Raw genomic sequence first — 24,863 nt, forward strand, 5'->3', positions numbered from 1 at the left:
ACCGCCTGTGAAGCGACTCCCCTGCAGGTGGGGAGCCGGGGTTCGAACCGGGATCTATGCCGGTCCTTGTGCTTTGTGTCACCTGCGCTTAACCGGCTGCGCTACAGCCCGACTCTTTTCTTTTCTTTCTTTTCTTTTCTTTTTTTTTCTGCTCTGGCATCTCAGCTCTGGCATCCGGTGGCGCTGGGGATTGAACCTGAGACCTCTGGAGCCTCAGGCATGAGTCTTTTTGCAGAACCATTATGCTGTCTCCCCCGCCCCCACCCCGTCCTCCCCCGGGACGCCGGTAAGCGAGTGGGTGGAGCTTGTATGGGGCCGAGGCCGCAGCGCCCAGTAGATCCCCGGGTGCTTCTGGGCGGGCCGTGGGGAGGGTGCGGACAGACAGACGGACCCTCCGGGATGGGGGGTGTGGCCGCGCTGCGGGGGTCCAGCGGGTGGGAGAGCCGCTCGGCGACCACCGGTAGTCAGAGCCCCCCTGCCCTGGGCTAGACATGCTGTTCCTCTCGGTGAGTTGTTGTTGTTGTTGTTGATGATGTTGATGGCGGGCCCAGGTCACGCCCCGGGGAGGAGGAAGGAGCCGGGCAGCCTCGTCCGGAGTGGCCCGGAGAGGGCAGGGCCACGGGGGACTGACCATCTGCGCTCCTGGGCCGCCTCCCTTTGGGCATGTTGATCCGCGGCCGCGCTCCCTGTTCCAGTTTCATGCAGGCGCCTGGGGAAGCTGGTGCTGCTGCTGCTCCGTGATTCCAGCCGACAGACCTCGGGACCCGGGCGGGCACCGGCGGCGGGACATGGCGGACCCGAGATCCGTACACGAAACCAGGTTCGAGGCGGCGGTGAAAGTGATCCAGAGTTTACCGAGAAATGGTACGAACTCTGCCGCCCTCCTTCCCTCAGCCTCCCGCAGAGGCCTGTGACCCCATTGTCACCTCCTTTAACCTTCTTTCTACTTAAAAAAAAATTATTATTATTATTTTAACCAAAGCACTGCGCAGCTCTGGTTTATGGTGGTGCAGATTAAACCTGGGACTTTGGAGCCTCAGGCATGAGAGTCTGTTTGAATAACCCCTGCCCTCTTTCTGCTTTTTTTTTTTAATTTTTAAAAAATATTTATTCCCTTTTGTTGCCTTTGTTTGTAGTTATCATTGTTGTAGTTATTGATGTCGTTGTTGTTGGATAGGACAGAGAGAAATGGAGAGAGGAGGGGAAGACAGAGGAGGAGAGAAAGACACCTGCAGACCTATTTCACCACCTGTAAAGAGACTACCCCGTAGGTGGGGAGCCGGGGGCTCGAACTTGGATCCTTTCGCCTGTTCTTGCGCTTAGTGTCACCTCCTCTTTCTGCTTCTAATCTTTCTTTCTTTTTTTTTTTTTTTTTTGCCTGTAGGGTTTATTGTTTTTTTATCATTATTATTTAAATTTTTTTCTTGGGGGATTAATGTTTTACAGTTGACAGTAAATAGACTAGTTTGTACATGCATAGCATTTCCCACTTTGCCACTTAACAATACAACCCCCACTAGGTCCTCTGCCAGCCTGTTTCAGGACCTGAACCCTCCCCCCACCACCCACCCCAGAGTCTTATCCTTTGGTGCAATACGATGTCTTTTATTTTAAACTAATGGATATACATACATACATAGAGAATTTTTTTTGGACAAGTATATTGTACATAGTGTTCTCATTGTCAATTATTCTTATTAAACGTTCTTTGCTACTTGGGAGAAAAGTCTTCCTAGTTGCTCTGGTTACAAGGTATTTAATGTCCTGTCTTTGGGTACTTATTGACATTTCTTTGTTTTTGGCTCTCAGCAGTTTGATTATGATGTGTTCCAAATGCGGTTGTCATTGTGTTTATCCTGTTAGAGTTTGTGGAACTTTCTGAATCTGTAATTGCATGTCTTTTGCCCATATTGTTTAAACCCCTTCTCCTTTCCTTTTTCCTTTTTTTCCCCCTGTAGTGAGGTTTGGATAGGGGAACTTTCTCTTCTTATTCTCCGTCATGTGAATTTTTTTCACAAAAATATTTAAATAATATTTTAGTCTCTACTATTGTGCCATTGTATATCACTAAAATGCAACATTCAGGAAGATGATATTTATCAGTTTTGATTATACTTGATATGTTCTCTGTTTTCATTAATATACTTTGACTCTGGTAGAGGAGATGGCAGAGACTGGCATGTGTGAGATCAAAAGTTCACTTTAAAAAAAATGTTTATTTATGTGGTCTGGAAGATGGCGCAGTGGATAAAGCACTGGATTCTCAAGCATGAGGTCCCAAGTTCGATCCCCTGCAGCACATGTACCAGAGTGATGTCTGGTTCTTTCTCTCCTATCTCTCTCATAAATAAATTTTAAAAATTAAAAAAAAAGTTTATTTATTTATTCCCTTTTGTTGCCCTTGTTGTCTTATTGTTGTAGTTATTATTGTTGTTGTTGATGTCATTGTTATTGGTTAGGACAGAAAGAAATGGAGAGAGGACGGGAAGACAGAGGGGGAGAGAAAGACACACGGCACACTTGCTTCACCGCCTGTGAAGCGACTCCTCCTGCAGGTGGGGAGCCGGGGACTTGAACCAGGATCTTTGAGCTGATCCTTGCGCTTTGTGCCACCTGTGCTTAACCTGCTGCGCTACTGCCAGACTCCAGTTCACTTACTTTTTATTTATTTTTGTCACTGATACAGACAGAGAGAAACTAAGAGAGAAGGGAAGATACATACCTATTGTGGGGGCCGGGAGGTGGCACAGTGAATTAAGTGCATATGGCGCAAAGCGCAAGGACCAGCGTAAGGATCCCGGTTTGAGCCCCTGGCTCCCCACCTGCAGGGGATTTGCTTCACAGGCGGTGAAGGAGGTCTGCAGATGTCTGTCTTTCTTTCCCCCCTCCGTCTCCCCCTCCACTCACGATTTCTCTCTATCCTATCCACTTCTCTCTATCCTATCCACCAACAATGGCAGCAATGACAACAATAAAATAGTAATAGCAACAAGGGCAACAAAAAGGGTAAAAATTGCCTCCAGGAGCAGTGAAATTGAGGAGCCCCAGCGATAACCCTGGAGGCAAAAAAAAAATCCTATTGTTTATATGTACTTTACTTAGGTAGTTTGTTTAAAAAAATTTACATTTCCTCTTTTTTTTTTTTTTTTTTTTAAGACTTACTTTATTTACACATATGACAGAGTTTCAAACGAAACAGGAAGACAGGGTGAGAGAAACCAGATCACTGTTCTAGTATGGTTAGTACCAGAGATCCTGAGATCGAGCTCAAAGCCTCTGACGTAAAATGCTCTGCCAGTTAAACTGTTTCCCCAGCCTCTTACCTTGTTATTAAGACTACTGCAGGAAAACCAACCAAACAAACAGAAAAACAGAAACAAGTAAACTGTTTCTAAGACTGTGAGAACAATGGTACTATGATGGTTATCTTTGGGAGGTTGTAGTGTTGGGATAAAGGTTCTAGCGGGAGTCGGGTGGTAGCGCAGAAGGTTAAGCGCACGCGGTGCAAAATGCAAGGACCAGCGAAGGATCCGGGTTCGAGCTCCCCGGCTCCACACCTGCAGGGAAGTCACTTCACAGGCGGTGAAGCAGGTCTGCAGGTGTCTGTCTTTCTTTCCCCCTCTCTGTCTTCCCCTCCTCTCTCCATTTCTCTCTGTCCTATCCAATAGCGCCATCAATTACAACAATAAAAACAAAAACAACAACAACAAAAAGGTTCTAGCAATAATAGAAACATATTTGAAGACAAATTTCCAGGCCATGGTTCACCCGTTAAGCACACATATCACCATGTGCAAGGAGCCGGGTTCAAGCCCTCCTCCCCATCTGCAGGTGGAACACCTCATGAGCGGTGAAGCTAGTGTCTAGCTTTCTGTCCCCCTCACTATCTCCCCATGCCTCTCAATTTCTCTCTGTCCTGCCAAATAAAAATAGAAAAGAAAAAGAAAAAAAGAAAAAAATGGCTGCCTGAGGTGGATTTGTAGTGCAGACATTAAATCCATTAATAATACTGAAGGCAAAAAAAAAAAGAGAGAGAGATTTCCATAGATCACTTGGTAGGATGTCCACTTTACTGTGGCAGGAGGTCTGGTGCTGGAGCACAGACACACACGGAGCGACAGGGCATCAGGGGAGGCTCCACAGATAGTGAAGCAGCACTTTAGTGTTTCTCCTTTTCTGTCTGTTTCTCTCTGTCCCCAAAGCAAAATGAACAACAATAATAAATCAATCTTTTTTTTTTTTTTTTTAAAGACTGACTGATAGCATAAGAAATCTATGTGTCCCCAATTATAGAGGTGGAAAGTGTTCGATCTTAAGATTCTTTTTTTTTAAAATTTTTAAAAATATTTATTTTCCCTTTTGTGGCCCTTGTTTTGTTTTTTATTGTTGTAGTTATTGTTGTTATTGATGTTGCCGTTGTTAGGCCAGAGAGAAATGGAGAGAGGAGGGGAAGACAGAGAGGGGGAGAGAAAGACACCTGCAGACCTGCTTCACCACCTGTGGAGCGACTCCCCTGCAGGTGGGGAGCTGAGTGCTCGAACCCGGATCTTTGTGCTTTGCGCCACATGCACTTAACTCACTGTGCTACCGCACGACTCAGTGGTTGAGTTTAGCAAAAGATCTTTATCTATTGAGAAGTTAAAATTTGGCCAAGTGAATTGTCTATCTTACTACTGAACTTTTCTTTCTTTCTTTTTTTTTTTTTAGAATTTATTTATTTATGAGAAAGATAGGAGGAGGGTGGTCCGGGAGGTGACGCAGTGGCTGGGGCACTGGACTCTCAAGCATGAGGTCCTGAGTTCAGTCCCTGGCAGCACATGTACCAGAGTAATGTCTGGTTCTTTCTCTCTCCCTCTCTCTCTCTCCTCTCTCTCTTTCTCTCTCCTATCTTTCTCATAAATAAGTAAATAAAAATCTTAAAAAAAAAAAAGATAGGAGGAGAGAAAGAACCAGATACCACTCTGGTACATGTGATATTGGGGGTTGAACCTTGGACCTCATGCTCGAGAGTCCAGTGCTTTATCCACTGTGCCACATCCCAGACCACCTGCTGAACTTTTCTTAAGCAAAGTGTACAAAGGCCCCGGCTTGAACCTGGGCCCTTGTGCCTTGTAACATGCGCTCAACCAGGTTCGCCACCACCTAGCCCCCCATACATTTCATTTTTTTTCATTTATGCTAGTCAGTTTTGGTTTCTGCAGTCTTTGAATAATGATACCTTGTTAGAGTTGCTTAATTGTCATTTTATATTTCAATGTATTTGTTTCTAAAATGACTTTTGCTAGACTGGGGAGACAGTGTAGTGGTTATGTAAAGGACTATTACCTGAGGCTCAGAGCTCCCGGTTTCAATCCTTGGCACCACCATAATTAACCAGAGTTAAGCAATGCTCTGTTTTTTAAAAAATACATAAGTTAAATGACATTTTCAGGGGCCAGGTAGTGGCACATCTGGTAGAGAGCACAGTCTACAGTGCACAAGGACCCGGGTTCAAGCCCATGGTCCTCATCTGCAGGGGCGGAGCTTCATGAGTGGTGAAACAGGGCTGCAGGTCTGTCTCTCTCTCTCTCTCTCTCTCCCTCTCTCTCTGTTTCTCCCTCTTCCTCTCTCTCTCCCTCTCCTACCAGAGCACTGCTTAGTTCTGGTTTATGGTAGTATGGAGGATTGAACCTGGGACTTCAGAGCCTCAGGCATGAGAGTCTCTTTACATAACCATTATGCTGCCCCTGACCTGCAGGTGTCTCTCTTTCTCCCACACTATCTCCCCTTTTTCCCTCTCAGTTTCTCTCTATTCAATCAATTCATAAAAATAAAAATATTAAATGATATTTGCATTTATTTTGGTTACAACTACAACATGTTTTGTTCACTTTTTTATAACATTTATTTATTTGTTTATTCCCTTTTGTTTTATTGTTGTAGTTATTATTGTTGTTATTGATGTCGTCGTTGTTGGATAGGACAGAGAGAACTGGAGAGAGGAGGGGAAGACAGAGAGGGGGAGAGAAAGATAGAGACACCTGCAGACCTGCTTCACCGCCTGTGAAGCGCCTCCCTTGCAGGCAGGGAGCTCGGGGCTTGAGCTGGTATCCTTACTCGGTCCTGGTCCTTGCACTTTGTGCCACCTGCGTTTAACCCACTGCGCCACCGCCCGACCCCCTTTGAATGCATTCTTCAGTGATCGCGCCTAAATGTATATTTCCAATAGGTTCATTCCAGCCAACAAATGAAATGATGCTCAAGTTCTACAGCTTCTATAAACAGGCAACAGAAGGACCCTGTAAACTTTCCAGGCCTGGATTCTGGGACCCTATTGGAAGATATAAATGGTAATATTATACAGAGTACTATGAAAGACTTTCTACTGTCATAACATGACTGCATGTCTGACTCTTATGTGGTTGTGGGTTATTCTAGGCATGGTGTTCTTGGTACTGCAGTGCTTCTCTGTGTGCTTGAATACAGCTTCACGTAATAAGTGAAGTCTTGGGGGATTAAGGGAAAAAGAAAAAAGGGGGTAGGTACATTAAAGACAAAGCAGTTTCAGATAGTTTTTCCTTGTGTTGAGTTTTTTCTTTTATTTTATGCCAGTAGCAAATGCCAAACTAAGAGAAACAAACCCCTTTACCCCATATCTTTTTTTTTTTTCCTTGGGGAATTAATGTTTTACATTCAACAGTAAGTACAATAGTTTGTACGTGCATAACATTCCCCAGTCTCCCATATAACAATATCCTTTGCCCCATATCTTAACCTGCTTGTTAAGTGATGTTTGTTCTGAGCTTGTAGGTAAACAGTCAGTAAATGGGCTGTGCTGGGGAGCTGGTGCAGTGGTCAGGTGTTGGACTCTCAAACATGCGGGCCTCAGTTTGATCCCCAGAATCACAGGTACCACTGCGATGTTCTGGTCCTCTCACACTCTTTCTCCCTATTTCTCATAAATAAATAAATCTTTTCTTTTTTAGAGTATTTTTTTTAAAGATTTTATTTATGAGAAAGACAGGAGGAGAGAACCAGACATCACTCTGGCACATGTGTTGCCAGGGATTGAACTCAGGACCTCAAGCTTGAGAGTCCAATGCTTTATCACTGCACCACCTCCTGGACCACTAGAGTATGTTTTCTTTCTTTTTTTAAAAATTTTTTAAATATTTATTTTCCCTTTTTGTTGCCCTTGTCGTTTTTCATTGCTGTTGTAGTTCTTATTGTTGTTGTTGTTGTTGATGATGATGTCATTGTTGGATAGGACAGAGAGAAATGGAGAGAACAGGGGAAGACAGAGAAGGAGAGAGAAAGACAGACACCTGCAAACCTGCTTCACTGCCTGTGAAGCGACTCCCGTGCAGGTGGGGAGCCAGGGGCTCGAACCGGGATCATTACGCAGGTCCTTGCACTTTGCGCCACCTGCGCTTAACCCACTGTGCTACCACCCGACTCCTAGAGTATGTTTTCAATTGAGAGATTAAAGAAAATCTCTGGGGGGAGTCAGGTGGTAGCGCAGCAGCGGATTAAGCGCACATGGCGCAAAGCGCAAGGACCGGTGTAAGGATCCTGGTTTGAGCCCCAGGCTCCCCACCTGCAGGAGTGTCGCTTAGCAAGCGGTGAAGCAGATCTGCAGGTGTCTGTCTTTCTCTCCCCCTCTCTGTCTTCCCCTCCTCTCTCCATTTCTCTCTGTCCTATCCAACAACAACATATAACACAATAACAACTACAACAATAACAACTACAACATATAACACAATAACAACTACAACAATAACAACTACAACAGGAACAACTACAACAATCACAATAATAAGGGCAACAAAATGGGAAAAATAGCCTCCAGGAGCAGTGGATTCGTAGTGCAGGCACCAAGCCCCAAGCAATAACCCTGGAGGCAAAAATAAGAGTAAATAAATAAATAAAATTAAAAAAAGTCTCTGGGAATCAAGAGGGAAAGGACTGATAGAGGGGGAGAGAGACAGAGAGAAACCTGCTTCCCCACTTGCAAAGCTTTCCTCCTGAAGGTGGGGACTGGGGGCTAGAACCCAGGTCCTTGTGAATTGTAACATGTGCTCTCAACCAGGTCCACCACCACCGGGCCCCTAAATGGGTTGATGAAGCGCACACCTTACCATGTGCAAGGCCCTGAGCTCGATTTTCCATGTACCACATGGAAACATCAGACAGCACCATGGCTGGCCAAGGCTGAAGTTTACAAATCAGTTGTTAAATTTTTCTTCTTCTTTTTTTTTTTATTGCCACCACAGTTATTACTAGGGTTCAGTGCCTGCCTGCACTATAAAAATCCACTACTCCTGTGGTCCGGGAGGTGGTGCAGTGGATAAAGCATTGGATTCTCAACCATAAGGTCCTGAGTTCAATCCCTAGCAGCACATGTACCAGAGTGATGTCTGGTTCTTTCCTCCTTTCTTTCTCATGAATAAATAAAATAAATTTAAAGAAAAAGAAAATCCACCACTCCTGGCAACCACTTTTTTTTTTTTTTCTCCCGAAGGTAGGAGGTGAATTGAGAGGGGAAGGAAGGGATATAGGGAAAAAGAACATAGAGACATCTGTTGGTGGGGGCTAGGCCACAGCACCAAAGCCTCCTTCAGGTCAGTGGGGGGAGTAAGCTCAAACCTAGATCACACACTTGGCAAATGAACTGTTTGACTGGCCCAGTTTTAGACACTATTTAGCTTGCCGGTGTTTCACAATAGGATAAGCTCTAATTGGGGTATGGTTCCACACCCTTCCGCTGATAGTCACTGTAGTCCTCTCAGAGGTTTTTTTTTTATTATTATTATTCCTTTTTGTTGCCCTTGTTGTTTTATTGTTGTTATTATTGTTGTTGTCGTTGTTGGATAGGACAGAGAGAAATGGAGAGAGGAGGGGAAGACAGAGAGGAGGAGAGAAAGATAGACACCTGCAGACCTGCTTCACCGCTTGTGAAGCGACTCCCCATGCAGGTGGGGAGCCGGGGTTCGAACCGGGATTCTTATGCCGGTCCTTGTGCTTTGCGCCACCTGCCCTTAACCCGCTGCACTACAACCGGACTCCCTCCTCTCAGAGTTTTACAGGCTGGTTGGTTTTTTGTTTTTTTTTTCTTACACATATATATGTTTCATTTCTCTCTCTCTTTTTCCCCCCCGCTGCCCACCCCTCTTTTTTTTTTTTTTTTTCCTCCAGGGTTATTGCTGGGCTCGGTGCCTGCACCATGAATCCACCGCTCCTGGAGGCCATTTTCCCCCCTTTTTGTTGCCCTAGTTGTTGCAGCCTCGTTGCGGTTATTATTGCCATTGTTGACGTTGCTTTGTTGTTGGATAGGACAGACAGAAATGGAGAGAGGAGGGGCAGACAGAGAGAGGGGGAGAGAAAGATAGACACCTGCAGACCTGCTTCACCGCCTGTGAAGCGACTCCCCTGCAGGTGGGGAGCCGGGGGCTCGTACCGGTATCCTTACGCCGGTCCCTGCGCTTTGCGTCACATGCGCTTAACCCACTGCGCCACCGCCCGACCCCCCCACCCCTCTTTTTTTAATTAACTTATTTTATTTTATTATTTTTTTAACTTATTTTATTTTAATGAGAAATACTACCTCTCTCTCTCTCTCTCTCACGCACAGCTCAGCTCAGCTCAGCTCAGCTCTGGCTTATGGTGGTGCTCAAACCTGGGACCTTAGATTCAGGCATGCAAGTCTTGCGTAACCACTATGCTGTCTCCCCAGCCCTGTTTCAGTTCTCTGTAACCCACATATGAGTGAAGCCGTCTGGTAGATGTCATTCACCTCCTTGCTTACTTCACTAAGCATAATGACACACACTTGACTCTCTCTCTTTTTTTTTTAATTTTTAATAATTTTTTTTAAAATATTTATTTTCCCTTTTGTTGCCCTCTATTGTAGTTATTATTGTTGCTGTTGACGCTCTGTTTTTTGACAGATCACTGCTAAGCTCCGGTTTATGGCAGGTCTGGGGGTTGACCTTTGATGCCTCATGCATGAAAGTCTTTCTGCATAATCATTATGCTATCTCCCCAGCACCCCTATTTTATTTATTTATTTATTTATGAAAAGAGAGTAATCACAGTGCAATTAGTTAGGCTTTTACTCCAATAATATCATATAAAATGGTAGCATGTAGAGACCAACACAGCATTGGGAAAGTAACTTCTTAAGTGGGGATTTGCTATAGGAATGCAAAACGGAGTGAGTATCAGGAAATTCAGACCCAGCACATTCAGAACACATCTAGAATGAAAAGTCACAAGGTCAAACAATGAAAATGCCTGGCACAAGAGAAAATCAATGTCTGTTTCTGATGAAAACAGGGAGTGATCATTTCTTTTTAATTTTACTTATGTACTTTTTTTTTTTGCCTCCAGGGTTATCTCTAGAGCTCAGTGCCAGCACTATGAATCCACTGCTCCTGGAGGCTATTTTGTTTCCCATTTTGTTGCCTTTGTTGTCATTGTTGTTGTTGTTATAGCTGTTGTTGCTGTTGGGTAGGACAGAGAGAAACCCAGAGAGGAGGGGAAGACAGAGAGGAGGAGGAAAGATAGACACCTGCAGACCTGTTTCACCGCTTGTGAAGCGACTGCAGGGAGGAGCTGGGGACTTGAACCGAAATCCTTACACTGTTCCTTGGGCTTTGTGCCTTGTGTACACTTAACCCACTGCGCTACCGCCCAGGCCCCTATTCATGTACTTCTTTAGGATAGAGACAGAGAGAAATTGAGAGGGAAGGGGGAAGTAGAGAGGGAGGGAAGGAGATACCTGAAGCACCGTGTCACTGGTCGAGAAGCTTCCCCTTTGCAGGTGTGGCTTATACACACATTAAAAGTAGAAAGAAAGGCAGAAAGTGAGAAAAGGAGAAAGGAAGGCCAGGAGATAGCTTTATGGACCCCAGGACCACATTGCTGCACCATGAACGACACCTTAACAAATGGTAGAATGGTGCTGTGGTATTTCTCCTTGTCTTTTCCTTTTGTCCCCCACTGTCTCTTTTTATCTTTGAAACTGAAAGACAAAATTTAATTCATGACCCAATGTTATTAACTATCAATTATATTCTGAGCAATTGAAAATCGAGTGTCTTTTTGTTGTTTGTACATTTTCATTTCTAGGGACGCCTGGAGTTCACTGGGTGAAATGACCAAAGAAGAAGCCATGATTGCATACGTTGAAGAAATGAAAAAGGTAAGAAAAATAATCCAGGGGCCCAGGTGGTAGCTCTCTTGAGTAGAGTGTTAAGCCTTGGAAGAATGAGGTCCAGAGTTGGAGCCCTGGCACCATGTGGCAGAGTGATGCTCTGATTCTTTCTTCCTGTCTTGTGTAACTAACTAAATAAATAAATACAAATTTTTGTTGTTTGTTTTAAGTGTTGCTTTTGCTAAGTGTGCAACTCAGGTTCGAGCCCCACCCCCAGTGCATTGAAGGAAGCTTCAGTCCTGTGGTCACTTTCACTTTCTGTCTTTATCTAAATTAAAAAAAAAAAAAAAAAAGCAGGAACTTGAAGTTCATCTGGGCCAGCAAGATAGTTCACCTGAGAGCACACCTACTTTACTGCAGCTTACTTAGCTTGGCCTCCACAGCACCAGGGGGAGCTGTGGTGCTCGGTGTCTCTCCCTTTCTCTGTCTTTCTATTGGAAAAAAAAAATCGGGGCTGGGGAGTCGGAGGGGCGTCAGTCGGTAGCGCAGCGGGTTAAATGCCTGTGGCCCGCAAAGGGCAAGGACCGGCTCAAGGATTTGGGTTCGAGCCCCAGCTCCCCACCTGCGGTGTGTGTGTGCGTGCGTGTACATGTGCGTGTGTGAAGCAGGTCTGCAGGTGTCTTTCTCTCCCCCTCTGTCTTCCCCTCCTCTCTCCATTTCTGTCCTGTCCAACAACAAAGGCATCAATAACAACAACAATAATAACCACAACAGTGATAAAACAACTCCAGGAGCAGTGGATTCGTGCAGGCATGGAGCCCCAGCAATAACCCTGGAGGCAAAAAAAAAAAAAAAAAATCAGGAGAGTCGGGCGGTAGTGCAGTGGGTTAAGCGCAGGTGGCACAGCAAGGACTGGTGTAAGGATCCAGGTTCGAGCCCCTAGCTCCCCACCTGCAGGGGAGTCGCTTCACAGGCGGTGAAGCAGGTCTGCAGGTGTCTATCTTTCTCTCCCCCTCTCTGTCTTCCCCTCCTCTCTCCATTTCTCTGTCCTATCCAACAACAATGACATCAATAACAACAGTAATAACTACAACAATAAAACAAAAACAACAAGGGCAACAAAAGGGAATAAATAAATAAATATTAAAAATACTTTAAAAAAAAGAAAAAAATCAGCCTGGAGCAGTGAAACTTTGATGACAGATAAATAAGTACAAACAATTTACAGTAGAAAGTGAAAATATTCAGCACAATTATTCAAATTAGAGCTGAAAATATTCAGCTCTAATTTGAATTGGTTATTTGTAGCCAGGAAGGTGCTTTAACCAGAGGGGCCCAGGCCTCAGGTTCAAGTCTAGCCCTGACCACATTGAGAGAAGCCTTGGTGCTGTGTCTTTCTCTCTGTCTCTGTCTTTCTATTTGAAAAAATAGGCCTGAGCTATGAAACCCCAGCAGCAACCAAAAAAAAAAAAAAAAAAGATCCAGTCAGTGTCACATGCAGTTAAGCATGTTTGTTATCACAGTGGGCAAGGACCTGGGTTCAGGCCCGTTCCGCTCCCCACTTGCAGGAGGGAGACACTTTATAACCAGTGAAACAGTACTGTAGGGGTCTCTCTCCTTCCCTCTCCCTTTCTTTTTTAAGATTTTATTTATTTTATTAATAAGAAAGATAGGAGGAGAGAGAGCGAGAGCCAGACATCACTCTGGTACATATGCTGCCAGGGATTGAACTCAGGACTTCATGCTTGAGAGTCTAGTTCCTTAGCCACTGTGCCACCTCTCGGACCACCCATCTCCCTTTCTATCACTTCTTGATTCTTGATGTTTCTCTGTCTCTACCCATTAATAAATAAAAAATAAAATTTAAAGGAATAAAGAGAGAGAGAAAGATCAGAGCATTACTTGATACATACAGAGTCAGAGAACCAACCTAGAGTCTCCCGCATGCAAAGTGTGTGCTTTACCTCCCTGGCTGCTTATTCTGACTGTAAATTATAAACTGCAATATTCCCATCACTGAACTTATCAGTATAACTTTTTCTGTGAAGGCAAAGGTCATTCAGAAGTGGAATACAGGGAGTCGGGCAGTAGCACAGCGGGTTAAGCACATGTGGCACAAAGCCCAAGGACCGTTTTAAGGATCCTGGTTCGAGCCCCCGGCTCCCTGCCTGCAGGGGAGTCACTTCACAAGATCACAAGCGGTGAAGCAGATCTGCAGGTGTCTGTCTTTCTCTCCCCCATCTGTCTTCCCCTCCTCTCCATTTCTCTCTGTCCTATCCAATAATGACGACATCAATAACAACAACAATAATAACTACAACAGTAAGTAAAACAACAAGGACAACAAAAGAGAATAAATAAATATTTAAAAAATATATATATAAAAATGTGGGGAGTCGGGCTGTAGCTCAGCAGGTTAAGTGCAGGTGGCACAAAGCACAAGGACCGGCATAAGGATACTGGTTCGAGCCCTGGCTCCCCACCTGCAGGGGAGTCGCTTCACAGGCGGTGAAGCAGGTCTGAAGGTGTCTATCTTTCTCTCCTCCTCTCTCCATTTCTCTCTGTCCTATCCAACAACAACGACATCAATAACTACAACAATAAAACATCAAGGGCAACAAAAGGGAATAAATAAATAAATATAAAATAAAATAAAATTAAAAATTTTTTTTTAAAAAAGTGGAATACAAAAGAATGCTTTACCTACAGGGGACAGTGATAACCCTGGAGGCAAAAAAATGTTTTTAGTTGCTCTGGTAATTAAGGAGACCAATCCTTACTAACATTTTTATTCTTTTTAAGTCTGCTCAAAGGCTTACCTAGAGAGCCTAATATTTTTGATTCATAGACTTTAAGGTAATCTTGGCAATTTTGTATTTTTTAAAAAATATATTTATTCCCTTTTGTTGCCCTTGTTATTTTATTGTTGTAGTTATTATTGTTGTTATTGATGTCATTGTTGGATAGGACAGAGAAAATGGAGAGAGGAGGAGAAGACAGAGAGGGAGAGAGAAAGACAGACACCTGCAGACCTGCTTCACCACCTGTGAAGCGACTCCCCTGCAGGTGGGGAGCTAGGGCCTCGAACCGGGATCCTTACACCCGTTCTTGCACTTTGTGCCACCTACACTTAACCTGCTGTGCTACTGCCCATTGTTTTTGTTTTTAAATATTGTTGTTTTATTATTGTAGTTATTATTGTTATTGACGTCGTTATTGTTGGATAGGACAGAGAGAAAAGGAGAGAGACCAAGAGGGGGAGAGAAAGATAGACACCTACAGACCTGCTTAACCACTTGTGAAGCAACTTCCCTGCAGGTGGGGAGCCGGGGGCTGGAATCAGGATCCTTAATCCGGTCCTTGCGCTTTGTGCCACCTGCGCTTAACCAGCTGTGCTACTGCCCAGCTCCCTGGTGATTTTGTTTTTATAAAAAAGATTTTTTTTTTAAATTTTTTTATTAATTTTTTTTTTTTGAGAGAGAGATGCAGAGAGAGAGAGAGAAACACCAGAGCACTGCTCAGCTCAGGCTTATGGTGGTGCGGGGGATTGAACCTGGGACTTAGGAGCCTCAGGCATGAGAGTCTGTTTGCATAACCATTATGCTGTCTCCCCCGCCCTTATAAAAAAGATTTTATTCATTTATTTATTTATTTATTTGGGAATAGGTCAGAAGTTGTGGAGTCTGGGTTTGGTTGGTAATCTCAGAGCTTTCCTTGAAAGAAAATCTACAGAGAGCCAAGGAGATAGCATAATGACAGACTATGACCCACATAGTCAACGACTGCCACCTCTCCAGATTCAAAGGAGGTCTCGAAACTTTACATCAGGCTCAACCTGACGCTGTTGACTGGCTACGGAAGAAGGGCAAACGCTAGAAGAAGAAGAAGAAGTATAATGACTATGCAAAGAGACTTTCATGCCTGAGAATCTGAGCTCAACCACCAAAAGTCAGAGTTGAGCAGTGCTCTGGTTAAAAAAAAAAAAAAAAAAAAGAAGAAGAAGAAGAAGAAGAAGAAGGAGAAGAAGGAGAAGAAAAAGAAAGAAAAGCTTCAAAGGGGCCAGGCAGTGGTGGTGCACCTGGTTCAGTGGATAGAGACAGAATTTGAGAGGGGAAGGGAGGATAGAAAGGGAGAGGAGAAGAGAGATGCTTGCAGACCTGCTTTACCACTTGTGAAGCTTTCCCTTGCAGGTAAGGACTAGGGGCTTCAACCCAGGTCCTTCCACACTGTATTGTGTACACTTAACCAGGTGTGCCACTGCCTGGCCCCAAATCTTTATTTATTTCTTCATTTGATAAATAGATAGATTGAGAGAAGGGGAAAAAGGGAGAAAGAGACACCTGCAGCATTGTTTCACCTTTCATGAAGTTTTCCCCCTTACAGGCAAGGATTGGAAGCTTGAACCTCGGTCTTTGTAGATCGTCACGTGAACTCAACCAAGTGCACCACTGTCCAGCTCCACTTCATTAAAAAAAATATTTCATTTATTTTATTTTACTGAGAGAGGGATATAGAGAAAGATAGAGGAGAGAGAGAGCAGAGCATTGCTCAGCTCTGGTTTACGGTGGTGCTGGGGTTTGAACCTGGGACCTTGGAGCTTTTTGCCTAACAATTACACTGTTTGCCCAACCCACACTAGTATGTTTTCATCACACAGAAATGCTATATCTCACTGAGAAATAATGGATGACCAGAAACAAAAGTATTGTTCTTTGGATGCTGCCTTTCCAAAATCCATGAAGCTTACTTTTCTATGATATTCTTCACTTGGATAAGTAATAGTCCAATTGAAGTAACTCACTTAACACTTTTTTTTTTCCAACCTGTCTTATGGCTTGGGCTTGGTACCTATACAACAAATCCACTGCTTCTGGAGACCGTTTTTCCCCTTTACTTATTTAAAATTTATTATTATTATTATTTGCCTCCAGGCTTATCGCTGGGGCTCAGTGCCTGCCCTACCACTGCTCCCGGTGGCCATCTTTTCCCCATTGTTGTTGCTGTTGCTGTTGTTAAATAAATAAAATGTTAAAAAAACAAATAATTAGAAATAGAGGATTTGGCTGTTAAAATAATTTTGTCTGCTTTAACAATAACAATATGATATGCCCATGAAGAAGTACAAACATCAAATAAGTAGAAAATGGGGGGCCGGGTAGTAGTGCACCTGGTTAAACACACATGGTACAAAGTGCAAGGACGTGCGCAAAGATCCGGGTTCCGGTCCCCGGCTCCCCACCTGCAGGAGGGTCACTTCACAAGTGGTGAAGCAGGTCTGCAGGTGTCTGTCTTTCCCTCTCTCTGTCTTCCCCTCCCTTCTCAGTTTCTCAATGGCCTATTCAACAATTACAACAAAAATGGAAATAATGGCTGTCAAGAGTGGTGGATTTATAGTGCAGGCACTGAACCCCAGCAACAACCCTGGAGGCAAAAAAAGAAAGAAAGAAAAAAGTAGAAAGTGCAAAAATAACTCTTCCCCATTACCTCTATTATACAACTCTTTTTTAATATTGATTTATTCCCTTTTGTTGCCCTTGTAGTTATTATTGTTACTGATGCCATCATTGTTGGACAGGGCAGAGAGAAATGGAGAGAGGAGGGGAAGACAAAGAGAAGAGAAAAACAGACACCGGCAGACCTGCTTGCGCTCCCGCCGACTCCCATAAAACTCTTTTTTATTGTTGTTTTTTTTTTCTTTTTTTCTGCCAGAGCACTGCTCAACTCTGGTTTATGGTGGTACAAGGGATTGAATTTGGGACTATGGAGCCTCAGGCATGAGAGTCTGTTTCCATAAAGATTATGCTATTTACCCCGCCCTGCAAAACTTTTTTATTGGTAATTATTTTTCATTGTATTTTATAGATTTGATTCTGTATACTGCTGTTTAAATATATTTAAACTTTTTTGCTTCAAAGGAGACCAGAACACTGTTCTTATTTTTTAAAAAACATTTATTTATTCCCTTTTGTTTCCCTTGTTTTATTGTTGTAGTTACTATTATTGTTGTTGTTGGATAGGACAGAGAGAAATAGAGAGAGGAGGGGAAGACAGAGAGGGGGAGAGAAAGACAGACACCTGCAGACCTGCTTCACTGCTTGTGAAGCGACTCCCCTGCAGGCGGGAAGCCGGGGGCTCGAACCGGTCTTTCTTTCTCCCTTTTATTGCCCTTTTTTACTATTGTAGTTATTATTGTTGTTATTGATGTCATGTTGTTAGATAGGACACAGAGAAATGGAGAGAGGAGGGGAAGACAGAGAGGGGAGATAAAGATAGACACCTGCAGACCTGCTTCACTGCCTGTGAAGTGACTCCCCTGCAGGTGGGGAGCTGGGGGCTCAAACCTGGATCCTTCCGCTGGTCGATACGCTTTGCGCCATGTGTGCTACCGACCGAGTCCTACTTCTTTTTTTTTTGCCTCCAGGGTTATTGCTGGGGCTCTGTGCCTGAACTAAGAATCCACTGCTCCTGGAGGCTATTTTTTTCCCTTTTGTTGCCCTTGTTGTTTTATCATTGTTGTGGTTACTATTATTGTTATTGCTGTTGTTGTTGGATAGGACAGAGAGAAATGGAGAGAGGAGGGGAAGACAGAGGGGGAGAGAAAGATAGACACCTGCAGACCTGCTTCAGACCTGCTTCACCACTTGTGAAGTGACTTCCCTGTAGGTAGAGAGCCAGGAGGGCTCCGGGATCCTTACTCCAGTCCTTGAGTTTTGTGCCACATGCGCTAAACCCGCTGTGCTACCGCCCAACTCTCTGCTCCTACTTTTTCAAATAAAATGTTTATTTATTTATTATTGGATAGAGACAGAGAGAAATTTAGAGGGGAGGGATAGAGAGGGAAAGAAACAGGAGACACCTGCAGCTCTAGTTTACCACTAATGACCAGAGGCTTGGCTTTTTTGTTTGTGCTGTTTATTTTTTCCTGTCATTTTTATGTACCTCAGGAAGTTGAACCCCAAGTATTTTACTGCTGAGCTACCTTCCTAACCTTTGAAATGTATTACATCAAAAAATGATACTCCCCCAAATAATAATCTAACCAATGATAGTATCATATTAAACACACTATTTTGCAAGGAGCTTTTTGCCTATAAATAGTTCATAGATACTTTTCTAGTTTGCACATATTGAGTCAGTCTTTCTCTTTGCTGTCTGCAAAATATTCCATGTAAGCAAATGCTTGGATTTCTTTTGTCAGCCACAATTTGCTGACTCCATATTTGAAAATCCTGTTAATTAATTGACCTTGTTCTTGAGGATTCCAAACTGACCCACATGTATGAGAAAGTGTCTTCAAGTGTTTAACCTTTTCCTGCTTGACTTTTGTGTCCTTGTAGAAACACTGTCATACAGGACAGATTCAGTCATTTTACTCTAACCTCACAGTCTTAGGTTTCAACATGGCCCTTTTTTCTTATTTTTCTTTCCTTTTCATTATTTTGTTTATGCCCTTTTAGATAAATGTTTAAATGAAGCTTGTGTGATGTAATCTTCACATACATCTTTAAATAAAGCTCTACTAAGGGATTAAACAATAAGTAAATAGTTCATAAAGACACTAGGTAGTCATTAAAGGAACTTTAGATTTCAGAGTTACTGGTAAGGGGGTCAGGCGATAGCACAGCGGGTTAAGTACATGTGGCACAAAGCGCAAGGACCTACTCAAGGATCCTTAAGTTTAAGTCCCCGGCTCCTCACCTGCAGGGAAGTCGCTTCACAGGCAGTGAGGTAGGTCTGCAGGTGTCTATCTGTTTCTCCCCCTCTCTGTCTTCTCCTATTCTCTCCATTTCTCTCTGTCCTATCCAACAACGAACAACATCAACAACAACAGTAATAACCACAATAAGGGCAACAAAAGGGGAAAAAACTGGCCTCCAGGAGCAGTGGGTTCATGGTGCAGGCACTGAGTCCCAGCAAAAGAATCCTGGAGGCAAAAAACAAACAAACAAATAAAGTTTACTGGTAAGTAGGATGGAAAGATATTATTTGATACTACTGTACAGCAGGTTGACAGTGACCTCACGAGCTGTTTCTTTCAATTACAGATTCTTGAAACTATGCCAATGACTGAGAAAGTTGAAGAATTGCTACATGTCATCGGCCCATTTTACGAAATTGTAGAAGACAAGAAGACTGGCAGGAGTCCTGATTTAACCTCAGGTCGGACCAGCTCACTTATCTTTAAATTTAGCAAATGAATATACTCATGCAGTAATGATTACATTTAATTTTGTTTTTGTTCTTTACTTTCACATGCCAGTCCGGCTGGAGAAAATTTCTAAGTACTTAGAAGGTAGGAGTAATGAGATCCATGTAAAGATTTTATTGCAGATTAACATACCAAAAGGATTTCTGTACATACTGATATGACTTAGAAGTTTGCCACTCAAGACTTTATTCTTTCTCTCTTTCTTCCTTTTTTTTCTTTCTTTTTTTTTATTTTTTTTTATTTTTAAATTTTTTATTTAAGAAAGGATTAGTGAACAAAAGCATAAGGTAGGAGGGGTACAACTCCACACAATTCCCACCACCCAATCCCCATAACCCACCCTCTCCCATGATAGCCTTCCCATTCTCTAGCCCTCTGGGAGCATGGACCCAGGGTCGTTGAGGGTTGCAGAAGGTAGAGGGTCTGGCTTCTGTAATTGCTTCCCCGCTGAACATGGGCGTTGACTGGTCGGTCCATACTCCCAGTCTGCCTCTCTCTTTCCCTAGTAAGGTGTGTCTCTGGGGAAGCTGAGCTCCAGGACACATTGGTGGGGTCTTCAATCCAGGGAAGCCTAGCCAGCATCCTGGTGGCATCTGGAACCTGGTGATTGAAAAGAGAGTTAACATACAAAGCCAAACAATTTGTTGAGCAATCATGGATCCCAAGTTTGGAATAGTGGAGAGGAAGTGTTAGGGAGGTACTCACTGCAAACTCTAGTGTAGTCCTGCTTTCAGGTATATATTTTGCAGTAGTTTATGGATACGTGTGCACATACGCTCTCTCTCACAGAAACTGGTGTATGTCTAGGTTATGGGACTTTGTTAGAAAGTGAACTACCTGAGATGAAATTAGAGTGTACTATAAAAGGAAAGGTCTCACCCGAGTAATGAAGCTGAAGGGTTGTCATTCCACACGTGAAGTCTCTGGATACACTCTGAGGTGAAGCATGTTGAGATGGCAATCGTTGCTTTGGTTAGGTTGTGATCGGCGGATGCAATATTATTTGGTATGGATTGGGAGATGCATACGGGAAAGTGAGCCCTATCCAAGGGTGCCAGGACTGGGGGAAGTAGGGGCTCTATAGTGAAGATGTGAGGTTCCTGCTGTCTTAGGGTTCAAAAAGACAATCAATAGTTAATATTATCATCACATTATTTGTTAATTGGGTTAACTTTGAAAAGTCCCTTTGTTATGGTTTGCTGTACAGTACCCAGTATCTTATATATAGCTGTGCTATTGGAAGCTTCTAATCTACTTGGACTAGGCTTTTGAGAGAGTCCGCATATCAAATACGTAGCCTATCTATTAAAAAGATTCAGTTTGTCTTTTGAGAACCTTTGAGACATACAATTGATTTCCCCCTCTCATATTAATTAACTACTGATTTATATGTCTACATTTTGCTAGGAGTGTACATAAACACCATTCCCATCACCAAAGGACCGTGACCCATCCCTCCCGCCCATTCCCACCCCCCACTGGCCCAGGAAGCTACATGTCTACCCCTCACCACTGGGTTTTTACTTTGGTGCCCTCCTTTTTTTTTTTTTTTTTTCTTTCTTTCCTTCCTTCCTTCCTTCCTTCCTTCCTTCCTTCCTTCCTTAAGATTTCATTTATTTACCAATGAAAAAGATAGGAGGAGAGAGATAGAACCAGTTATCACTCTGGTACATGTAGTGCCGAGGCTTGAACTCAGTCCAACGCTTTATCCATTGCACCATCTCCCAGACTACACTCAAATCTTTATTCTTCTAACCCAACATAATTTCATAAAGTTTCATAATACATATCCTTAAGGGTTTTTAAATTTCTACTTATTATATTTATTTTGGATAGAGACAGAGAAATCAAGGGGAAAAGGGAGAGAGGAAGAGATACCTGCAGCACTGCTTCACCACTTATGAAGCCTCCCTGGTGCAGGTGGGGACCAGGGGCTTGAGCACTGATGTGTGTGTGCTCAGCTTGGTGTGACAGCACCTGGCACCAAACTCTTAAGTTAATTCAGATGTGGCAAATGGGGAGTCGGGCAGTAGCACATTGGGTTAAGCGCACATGGCGCAAAGCACAAGGACCTGCGGAAGGATTCCGTTTTGAGCCCCCGGCTCCCCACCTGCAGGGGAGTTGCTTCACAGGCGGTGAAGCAGGTCTGCAGGTGTCTGTCTTTCTCTCCCCCTGTCTGTCTTCCCCTCCTCTCTCCATTTCTCTCTTTCCTATCCAACAACGACATCAATAACAACAACAATAATAACAACAACAATAAAACAACAAGGGCAACAAAAAGGAATAAATAAATAAATATTTTTTTAAAAGATGTGACAAATGGTTTATTTGGTTTATACAAATTATAACAGGATTCATGGTTTCATTTTGTTGAATGATGTTTTATATTTTAGCAACGGAAGGCAAAAAACAACAATGAATTCACTTAGTTTGGTTTATTTCTTTTGGATTTTTGTTTTCATGTCCTCAGAAAGACTTGAAAGACTTTTACATACTAGCAGCAGAAGAATATGCAAATTTACTGTTAAAACTGTAAATAGCTGCTCTTCATTTTAGGAAATACTGAATTGAGCCCATAAAAGTAATGTTAAACGAAAATGAAGCATACTTTTATTTATTTATTTATTTATTTATTTATTTATTTTTAATAGAGACAGAGAGAAACTGAGGGGGAGAGAGGGAGAGAGAACTGTAGCACTGCTTCACTGCTCATGAGGCTTCGCCCTTAAGAGGGTGGGGCCAGGGAGCTCAAGCCAGAGTCGTCCTGCATGGAAACCTGTGTATAGTTCTGCTACTACCCTGCCCCCAAGTCATGCAGATTCTAAAATAAAAATTAACCTGACTGCACCTTTTTGTTTTTCTGACCTTTCTATTGACAGGTATAATTTGCCAACGGGCAGAGATTACAACATATTTCCCAACAATAGCCTTTCTGTCCTGTCCTAAGTCCCTCAGATGTGTCTGCTGTAGTCACTGCTAGAGACCATTGACTGGGCACAAAATAGCGCCATACCTTCCGTGGCTGACTGGATTTGCCTACAGAGTAAAATACAAACTGATCTTTCTCATAATTCATGCATATTCAATTCAGAGGAAGATTCCACCCCCCTCTCCCCCGTGGGAATCATGTTGTTAGGAAGTAGAAGGAAATTAAGTCTGTACTTGCTATAGTATTGCCCGGCCAACTGGTTGGAGACCAGTGTTTAAACCAACAGTTAGAAAAACAAGGAGTAGGCCCAGGAATGCCACTCAGTGGCAGAGTGCATGCCATACACGTCTCAGACCCTCTGTTGGATCATCTGCACAACGGTAAACATTAGCTAAGCTTGTTAAGTGAAAACAGATACCAGTGATTCTGGGGGAAGGAACTCATGTTTGCTGTCCATGCAAGTTTCCATGCATGAGGATTCTGGCCTGACCTCCCTGGCCATCACCTGCAGGGGTGAAGCTTCATGAGCAGTGGAGCATTGGGAGCGTCCCAAGTTCAATCCCCTGCACCACCATAAACCAGAGCTGAGCAGTGCTTTGGTTAAAAAAAAAAAAAGTTCTAGTAAGAGCTACCTTAGAATCTGTGTGACCGGGAGCCGGGCGGTAGCGCAGCGGGTTAAACGCACATGGCTCAATGTGCAGGGACTGGCGTGGAGATCCCGATTTGAGCCCCCGGCTTCCCTCCTGCAAGGGAGTCCCTTCACAAGTGGTGAAGCAGGTCTGCAGGTGTCTATCTTTCTCTCTCCATCTCTGTCTTCCCGTTCTCTCTCCATTTCTCTCTGTGCTATCCAACAACGACGACATCAACAACAATAATAACTACAACAACAAGGGAAACAACAAGGGCAACAAAAAGGAAATAAATAAATCTTAAAAAAACAAAACAGCTGGCAGTGCTCTGGTATCTTAAAAAAAAAGAAGTTGAGAGAGAGAGAGAGAGAGAGAGAGCAAGAGGAAGAAAGAGATGTAAGAGTGAGAAGGAGAGACCCTGAGTACTGCCTCACTACTCATGAACTCCCCTCTGCTCCTCCTCTCGGGTAGATAATCTTTCCTCTGGTGGCTTGGGGCTCGGGTCTGGGTCCTTAGACATGACAGATATGTGCTCTACTAGGTGAGCTGTTCCCTGCCCCATATTATCTATCTATTATCTGTCATCTATCGAAGATTGAGAGGGAGGGAAAGAGAGAACCACAGCAACAACCTGGCACATGGGATGCTAGGGATTGAACTTGGGACCTCGTGCTTCCAAATTCAAAACCTACATATTGCACCACCTCCTGATCACCTGTTTTAACCTTAAAAAATAATCCTCTGAGTCAGTCAGAAAGGCTTTTGAGCTAAATTTTGTAAATATTGTTGTGTGCTGGGGGGGGGGAATTCACACAACTTGTTAGTGCATAGAGGGGCTGGTATGACAGCTCAGAAACTGCAGGTACAATATATCTTATGCCAGAGCTGAGAAGTATTCTGCTGTCTGTCTCTTTTAAGTTTTTAAAATTTTTACAAGAGGCTGGATGGTAGTGCACCTGGTTAAGTGTACAGTTACTATTCATAGGACCTTGGTTCGAGCCCCCTGGTTCCTACATGGAGGGGGTTGACAAGTTGTGAAGTATTGCTGCAGGTGTCTTATCTCTCTCCTCAGTCTCCCCACCTATCTATCTCAATTCCTCTCTGTCTCTATCCAGTAAATAAATACGTAAATAAATACATAAATAAATAAATAAATAAATAAATAAAATAGTTTTTAAAATATTTATTTATTTATTCATTTTCCCTTGTTTTTTATTGTTGTAGTTATTATTGTTGTTGTTATTGATGTCTTCGTTGTTGGATAGGACAGAGAGAAATGGAGAGAGGAGGGGAAGACAGACAGGGAGAGAGAAAGACAGACACCTGCAGACCTGCCTCACCGCCTGTGAATCGACTCCCCTGCAGGTGGGGAGCCGGGGGCTTGAACCAGGATCCTTATGCTGGTCCTTGTGCTTTGCGCCACGTGTGCTTAACAGCTACACGATAGCCCGACTCCCAATAAAATAGTTTTAAAAGATTTTACCAGCGCACTGCTCAGCTCTGGCTTATCGTGGAGCTGGGAATTGAGAGTAGAACTTTGGTGCCTTAGGCATGAAGTTTTTTTTAAAATTTATTTACTTATTTATTTAGCCTCCAGGGTTATCGCTGGGGCTCTGTGCCTGCACTACGCATCCACTGCTCTGGCAGCCGTCTCTTTCCCCCCATTGTTCTTCTTGTTGCTGTTACTGTTGTTGGATAGGACAGAGAGAAACTGAGAGAGGAGAGGAAGATAGAGGGAGAGAGAAAGATAGACACTGTAGACCTGCTTCACTGCTTGTGAAGCGACCCCCCTGCAGGTGGGGAGCTGGGGGCTGGAACCTCGATCCTTGTGCAGGTTCTTGTACTTTGCATTATGTGCACTTAATCCCGTGAGCCACAACCTGCCCCTCTCCTTTTAGTGACTTAATAATTATCAACAAGATTGTGGAATAAGAGGGGTACAGTTCTACACAATTCCCACCC

The 24,863-nt window shown here is 43.5% G+C and overlaps 1 protein-coding gene across 7 annotated transcripts in view; it reads left to right on the plus strand.

Moving 5' to 3' along the window:
• Nucleotides 1-303: 303 nt before the first annotated feature.
• The window catches only part of ACBD5 (acyl-CoA binding domain containing 5), a 72,616-nt gene continuing 48,056 nt past the window's right edge, over nt 304-24,863 (plus strand). For 3 of the 7 annotated variants that reach the window (XM_060192346.1, XM_060192343.1, XM_060192344.1), the window contains exons 1-6: nt 304-506; nt 696-864; nt 6,209-6,329; nt 11,110-11,182; nt 19,180-19,294; nt 19,395-19,427. In XM_060192346.1, coding sequence (XP_060048329.1) covers nt 492-506; nt 696-864; nt 6,209-6,329; nt 11,110-11,182; nt 19,180-19,294; nt 19,395-19,427 — 526 coding nt within the window. In that variant the 5' untranslated portion in view covers nt 304-491. Of the gene's footprint in view, nt 507-695; nt 865-6,208; nt 6,330-11,109; nt 11,183-19,179; nt 19,295-19,394; nt 19,428-24,863 lie in introns of those variants that run through there. The other 4 variants (XM_060192347.1, XM_060192348.1, XM_016189795.2 and 1 more) reach the window with 3 other exon arrangements.

Source organism: Erinaceus europaeus, chromosome 6 (assembly GCF_950295315.1).
Source record: "Erinaceus europaeus chromosome 6, mEriEur2.1, whole genome shotgun sequence".
Lineage (NCBI taxonomy): Eukaryota > Metazoa > Chordata > Mammalia > Eulipotyphla > Erinaceidae > Erinaceus > Erinaceus europaeus.